The following is an 8,182-nucleotide window of genomic DNA, read 5'->3' on the forward strand; positions in this document are numbered from 1 at the left end:
TATTTACCAAATCATTTTCCCTAACCCACTCACTTTGAACACCACCTCGACCAAAGCACCCTATATCTGCAACTCTATCATCAAACACATTCAACAAACCTTCGAAATACTCACTCCATCTCCTTCTCTCATCACCACTACTTAACCATTAGCCCTCTTCACTGAAGTTCACATTTGCTCCCTTGTTTTACGCACTGTATTTACCTCTTTCCAAAACATCTTTTTATTCTCCCTGAAATTTAACGATGCTGTCTCACCACAACTCTCATTTGCCCTCTTTTTCACCTCTTGCACCTTTGTCTTGACCTCCTGCCTCTTTCTTTTATACCTCTTCCACTCATTTGCATTTTTCCCTACAAAAATCGTCCAAATGCCTCTCTATTCTCTTTCACTAATAATCTTACTTCTTCATCCCACAAGGAACTTTTGCGCAAGCCATCACTGCTTCCCTAAATACATCTCATTCCTCCAACACTCCCCTTACCTCCTTTCTTCTCATCTTTTACCATTCTGTACTCAGTCTCTCCTGGTACTTCCTCACACAATTCTCCTTCCCAACCTTACTTACTCTCACCACTCTCTTCACCCCAGCATTCTCTTCTTTTCTGAAAACCCCCACAAAACTTCACCTTCGCCTCCACAAGATAATGATCAGACATCCCTCCAGATGCACCTCTCAGCACATCAACATCCAAAAGTCTCTCTTTCGTGCGTCTATCAATTAACACGTAATCCAATAACGCTCTCTGGCCATCTCTCCTACTTACATACGTATACTTATGTATATCTCGCTTTTTAAACCAGGTATTCCAATCACCAGTCTTTTTTCAGCACATAAATCTACAAGCTCTTCACCATTTCCCTTTACAACACTGAACACTCCATGTATACCAATTATTCCCTCAACTGCCACATTACTCACCTTTGCATTCAAATCACCCATCACTATAACCCGGTCTTGTGCATCAAAACCACTAACACACTCATTCAGCTGCTCCCAAAACACTTGCCTCTCATGATATTTCTTCTCATGCCCAGCTGCATATGCACCAATAACAACCCATCTCTCTCCATCAACTTTCAGTTTGACCCATATGAATCTAGAATTTGCTTTATTACACTCTATCACATACTCCCAAAACTCCTGATTCAGGAGTAGTGCTACTCCTTCCCTTGCTCTTGTCCTCTCACTAACCCCTGACTTTACTCCCAAGACATTCCCAAACCACTCTTCCCCTTTACCTTTGAGCTTCGTTTCACTCAGAGCCAAGACATCAAGGTTCCTTTCCTCAAACGTACTACCTACCTCTCCTTTTTTCTCATCTTGGTTACATCCACACACATTTAGACACCCCAATCTGAGCCTTCGAGGAGGATGAGGACTCCTCGCGTGACTCCTTCTTCTGTTTCCCCTTTTAGAAAGTTAAAATACAAGGAGGGGAGGGTCTCTGGCCCCCCACTCCCGTCCCCATTAGTCGCCTTCTAAGACACGTGAGGAATGCGTGGGAAGTATTCTTTCTCCCCTATCCCCAGGAATAATATATATATGTATATATATATATATATATATATATATATATATATATATATATATATATATATATATATATATATATATATATACATGAGTTTCAATGGAGAAAAACTGGAGGAATTAAAGTGTTTTCGATATCCGGGAGTGGATCTGGCAGCGGATAGAACCATGGAAGCGGAAGTGAATCATAGGATGGGGGAGGAGACGAAAATTCTGGGAGCCTTGAGGAATGTTTGGAAGTCGAGAACATTATCTCCGAAAGCAAAAATGGGTTTGGTTGAAATAATAGTGGTTCCAGCAATGTTGTATGGTCGCGAGGCGTGGGCTATGGATAGAGTTGTGCGCAGGAGGGTGCATGTGCTGGAAAATAGATGTTTGAGGACATTATGTGGTGTGAGGTGGTTTGATCGAGTAAGTAATGTAAGGGCAAGAGAGATGTGTGGAAATAAAATGAGTGTGATTGAGAGAGCAGAAGAGGGTGTTTTGAAATGGTTTGGTCACATGGAGAGAATGAGTGAGGAAAGATTGACCAAGAGGATATATGTGTCAGAGGTGGAGGGAACGGGGAGAAGTGGGAGACCAGATTGAAGGTGTTGGGATGGAGTGAAAAAGATTTTGAGTGATCGGGGCCTGAACATGCAGGAGGGTGAAAGGAGGGCAAGGAATAGAGTGAATTGGAGCGATGTGGTATACAGGGGTTGACGTGCTGTCTGTGGATTGAATCAAGGCATGTGAAGCGTCTGGGGTAAACCATGGAAAGCTGTGTAGGTATGTATATTTGCGTGTGTGGACGTGTGTGTGTACATGTGTATGGGGGGGGGGGGTTGGGCCATTTCTTTCGTCTGTTTCCTTGCGCTACCTCGCAAACGCGGGAGACAGCGACAAAGTAATAAAAAAAAAAAAAAGAATATATATATATATATATATATATATATATATATATATATATATATATATATATATATATATATATATATATATATATATATATATATATATTAATATATATATATATATATATATATATATATATATATATATATATATATATATATATATATATATATATATATATGTATATATAAAGAGGTATAAGTTTGTTTAGTATTCCTGGTAAATTATATGGGAGGGTATTGATTGAGAGGGTGAAGGCATATACAGAGCATCAGATTGGGGAAGAGCAGTGTAGTTTCAGAAGTGGTGGAGGATGTGTGGATCAGGTGTTTCCTTTGAAGAATGTATGTGAGAAATACTTAGAAAAGCAAATGGATTTGTATGTAGCATTTATGGATCTGGCGAAGGCATATGATATAGTTGATAGAGATGCTCTGTGGAAGGTATTAAGAATATATGGTGTGAGTGGCAAGTTGTTGGAAGCAGTGAAAAGTTTTTATCGAGGATGTAAGGCATGTGTACGTGTAGGAAGAGAGGAAAGTGATTGGTTCTCAGTGAATGTAGGTTTGCGGCAGGGGTTTGTGATGTCTCCATGGTTGTTTAATTTTTTTATGGATGGGGTTGTTAGGGAGGTGAACGCAAGAGTTTTGGAAAGAGGGGCAAGAATGAAGTGTGTTGTGGATGGGAGAGCTTGGGAAGTGAGTCAGTTGTTGTTCGCTGATGATACAGCGCTGGTGGCTGATTCATGTGAGAAACTGCAGAAGCTGGTGACTGAGTTTGGTAAAGTGTGTGAAAGAAGAAAGTTAAGAGTAAATGTGTATAAGAACAAGGTTATTAGGTACAGTAGGTTTGAGGGTGAAGTCAACTGGGAGGTAAGTTTGATTGGAGAAAAACTGGAGGAAGTAAAGTGTTTTAGATATCTGGGAGTGGGTCTGGCAGCGGATGGAACCATGGAAGCGGAAGTGAATTAGAGGGTGGGGGAGGGGGCGAAAATCCTGGGAGCCTTGAAGAATGTGTGGAAGTCGAGAGCATTATCTCGGAAAACAAAAATGGGTATGTTTGAAGGAATAGTGGTTCAAACAATGTTGTATGGTTGCGAGGCGTGGGCTATGGATAGAGTTGTGCGCAGGAGGGTGGATGTGCTGGAAATGAGATGTTTGAGGACAATGTGTGGTGTGAGGTGGTGTGATCGAGTAAGTAATGTAAGGGTAAGAGAGATGTGTGGAAGTAGCGTGGTTGAGAGAGCAGAAGAGGGTGTTTTGAAATGGTTTGGGCACCTGGAGAGAATGAGTGAGGAAAGATTGACCAAGAGGATATATGTGTCGGAGGTGGAGGGAACGAGAAGTGGGAGACCAAATTGGAGGTGGAAAGATGGAGTGAAAAAGATTTTGATTGATCGGGGCCTGAACATGCAAGAGGGTCAAAGGCGGGCAAGGAATAGAGTGAATTGGATCGATGTGGTATACCGGGGTTGACGTGCTGTCAGTGGATTGAATCAGGGCATGTGAAGCGTCTGGGATAAACCATGGAAAGCTGTGTGGGGCCTGGATGTGGAAAGGGAACTGTGGTTTCGGGCATTATTGCATGACAGCTAGAGACTGATTGTGAACGAATGAGGCCTATGTTGTCTTTTCCTAGCGCTACCCCGCACAAATGAGAGGGGATGGGGATGGTATTCCATATGTGGCGAGGTGGCGATGGGAATGAATAAAGGCAGACAGTGTGAATTGTGTGCATGGGTATATATGTATGTGTCTGTGTGTGTATATATATGTGTACATTGAGATGTATAGGTATGTATATTTTCTTGTGTGGACGTGTGTGTATATACATGTGTATGGGGGTGGATTGGGCCATTTCTTTCGTCTGTTTCCTTGCGCTACCTCGCAAACGCGGGAAACAGCGACAAAGCAAAATAAATAAAACAAATGAATAAATAAATATATATATATTTATATATATATATATATATATATATATATATATATATATATATATATATATATATATATATATATATATATTTTTTTTTTTTTTCGTACTATTCGCCATTTCCCGCATTAGCGAGGTAGCGCTATGAACAGAGGACTGGGCCTTAGAGGGAATACCCTCACCTGGCCCCCTTCTCTGTTCCTTCTTTTGGAAAAAAAAAAAAAAAAAAAAAAAGACTGCCAACATTACCGTACGTTTTATCCATATTCATAAAAATCACTTAGATATCACTCTCTTTCGCACACAAATTCCTGAAATTGATACTTTGATAACACACCCTCTATCTCTCCTAACACAACGTTTATCATTCCATGTCAGATACTGTGTGCTGGTAATCATCCTCCACTTACCATTCACCCGTACACTTTGCCTCACGTGACATTTCAGAAATTATAACATTTTACAAAACCATTTGTCAAAGGATGATAAAACTCTTGTACTCCCTTAAGCAGCTGTCATATGATTTAGAAAAGAAATTTCAATGCAGCAAATTATCTTCCATTTATTCACCTTCTTGGTTGTTACAAATATCAAATGCATTTCTACATAACATTGTACACAGAGTTAAGTGAATGGAATCTTGTCATTTTTTTTCTTTTATCGTTGAATTTTTTCACATTTCTCTCTTTGTGCATTGTACCATCTGCTCATCTTGTTTTGTGCTACACGTCTTTTACCTCAATGCATGAAATATCCACCATACCAGAAAGTATCATCATGTTAAGTGATCAACAACTCTAACCTCCCTGCTTACCATGCCCACCATATGATCATGTTAAGTGATCCAGTACACTTATCTTCCTGCTCAACATGCTCACCATATCATCATGTTTAGTGATCCACTACACTTACCTCCCTGCTCACTATACTCACCATACCATCATGCTTAGTGGTCCACTACACTTACCTCGCTGCTCACCATGCTCACCATATCATCATGTTAAGTGATCCACTACACTTACCTCCCTGCTCACCATACCCATCATGCCGGACCATGATCCGTCCTCTTCCTTGGTTCCCCAAGTTCTATCAGAAGGCCGTACGTACGTGTACCTGATAAGTAAATCGATCGTCGTAAAATTACTTTTCACTCAGTACTTCTTCCTTTCCTATTACTTCTCGAATCACCTTAGCCTTATATATGCTTCTCTAACTTGATCACGAAAATGATAATAATCATAAATGCAAATGGGTTTCCCATGAATATTTCCCCAATGTAAAGTAAAACCGGAAATTTTTGCAGTAAGCATCACTTCAATCACCATAGTCACTGAGCATACACCGTAGGTTTTGAAAGCAAACAGTACGAATGACAATACCATAGAAAGAAAATAAAGTAACCTTGTTTGGACTTTTGTGTAATGCTCATGAACAGGTGCCTAAACAATGGCGATATCAGTCCTTTAAACATGATTACTAATCAGACAGTTTACAGAAGTGTGAATCATTTTCCAATTTATACGAACGGTTGTAAAACGATAAATAAGGAGGGAAACGCACGTAGATATTCGAGATATTATGTGAGCAGGACCAGGGGACGAATTAAAAGTATATGTGACATTGATCTGCTGGGCGTTCCCGAAAACAGACATATGAACTCACATATGAATTCATATATTAGGTACAGTAGGGTTGAGGGTCAAGTCAATTGGGAGGTAAGTTTGAATGGAGAAAAACTGGAGGAAGTAAAGTGTTTTAGATATCTGGGAGTGGATCTGGCAGCGGATGGAACCATGGAACCGAAAGTGAATCATAGAGTGGGGGAGGGGGTGAAAATCCTGGGAGCCTTGAAGAATGTGTGGAAGTCGAGAACATTATCTCGGAAAGCAAAAATGGGTATGTTTGAAGGAATAGTGGTTCAAACAATGTTGTATGGTTGCGAGGCGTGGGCTATGGATAGAGTTGTTCGCAGGATGTTGGATGTGCTGGAAATGAGATGTTTGAGGACAATGTGTGGTGTGAGGTGGTTTGATCGAGTAAGTAATGTAAGGGTAAGAGTGATGTGTGGAAACAAAAAGAGCGTGGTTGAGAGAGCAGAAGAGGGTGTTTTGAAATGGTTTGGTCACATGGAGAGAATGAGTGAGGAAAGATTGACCAAGAGGATATATGTGTCAGAGGTGGAGGGAACGAGAAGTGGGAGACCAAATTAGAGGTGGAAAGATGGAGTGAAAAAGATTTTGATTGATCGGGGCCTGAACATGCAGGAGGTTGAAAGGCGTGCAAGGAATAGAGTGAATTGGAACGATGTGGTATACCGGGGTCGACGTGCTGTCAGTGAATTAAACCTGGGCATGTGAAGCGTCTGGGGTAAACCATGGAAGGTTGTGTGGGGCCTTGATGTAGAAAGGGAGCTGTGGTTTCGGTGCATTATTACATGACAGCTAGAGACTGAGTGTGAACTAATGGGGACTTTGGTGCCTTTTCCTAGCGCTACCTCGCACACATGAAGGGGGAGGGGGTTGTTATTCCATGTGTGGCGAGGTGGCGATGGGAACAAATAAAGGCAGACAGTATGAATTATGTGCATGTGTATATATGTATATGTCTGTGTGTGTATCTATATGTGTACATTGAGATGTATAGGTATGTATATTTGCGTGTGTGGACGTGTATGTATATACATGTGTATATGGGCGGGTTGGGCCATTCTTTCGTCTGTTTCCTTGCGCTATCTCGCTAACGCGGGAGACAGCGACAAAGCAAAATAGATAAAAAATGAAAATATATATATATACATATGTATATATATATATATATATATATATATATATATATATATATATATATATATATATATATATATATATATATATATATTATATATATATATATATATATATATATATATATATATATATATATATATATATATATATATATATATATATATATATATATATAATATATATATATATATATATATATATATATATATATATATATATATATATATATATATATATATATATATATATATATCCCTTGGGATTGGGGAGAAAGAATTCCTCCCACGCAATCCTCACGTGTCGTAGAAGGAGAGTAAAGGGGACGGTAGCGGGGGTCTGGAAGCCCTCCCCTCCTTTAACTTTCTAAAAGGGGAAACACATGCAGGAGTCACGCGGGGAGTGCTCATCCTCCTTGAAGGCTCAGATTGGGGTGTCTAAATGTGTGTGGATGTAACCATGATGAGAGAAAAGGAGAGATAGGTAGTATGTTTGAGGAAAGTAACCTGGATATTTTGGCTTTGAGTGAAACGAAGCTCAAGGGTAAAGGGAAGCGTGGTTAGGGAATATCTTGGGATAAAAGTCAGGGGTTAGTGAGAGGACAAGAGCAAGGGATGGAGTAGGTCTTCTCCTGAAACAGGAGTTGTGGGAGTATGTGATAGTCTGTAAGAAAGTAAACTCTAGATTGATATGGGTAAAATTGAAAGTTGATGGAGTGAGATAGGTGATTATTGGTGCATATGCACCTGGGCATGACAAGAAAAGTCATGAGAGGCGAGTGTTTTGGGAGCAGCTTAGTGCGAGTGTTAGAAGTCTTAATGCACGAGATCGTGTTAAAGTGATGGGTGATTTGAATGCATAGGTGAGTAATGTGGCAGTTGAGGAAATAATGGTGTTCATGGGTGTTCATGTTATGTGTGCTGAAAAATGACCGGTGATTGGGAATTAACCTTGGTTTAAAAAAGAGAGAAAACGTAGTATCCGTATGTTGAGGTAGAGAGATGGCCAGAGAGAATTATTGATTATGAGATTTAACTGC

The 8,182-nt window shown here is 40.0% G+C and overlaps 1 protein-coding gene across 1 annotated transcript in view; it reads right to left on the reverse strand.

Annotated features, from left to right (window-relative positions):
* LOC139758275 (glutamate receptor 3-like) overlaps window positions 1-5,342 on the reverse strand; it is a 50,715-nt gene extending 45,373 nt beyond the window's left edge. Inside the window, exon 1 of the mRNA XM_071679485.1 lies at window positions 5,328-5,342. Coding sequence (XP_071535586.1) covers window positions 5,328-5,342 — 15 coding nt within the window. The remainder of the gene's footprint in view (window positions 1-5,327) is intronic.
* Between the last annotated feature and the right edge of the window lie 2,840 nt (window positions 5,343-8,182).

The sequence above is a fragment of the Panulirus ornatus genome, chromosome 30 (genome assembly GCF_036320965.1).
Source record: "Panulirus ornatus isolate Po-2019 chromosome 30, ASM3632096v1, whole genome shotgun sequence".
NCBI lineage: Eukaryota > Metazoa > Arthropoda > Malacostraca > Decapoda > Palinuridae > Panulirus > Panulirus ornatus.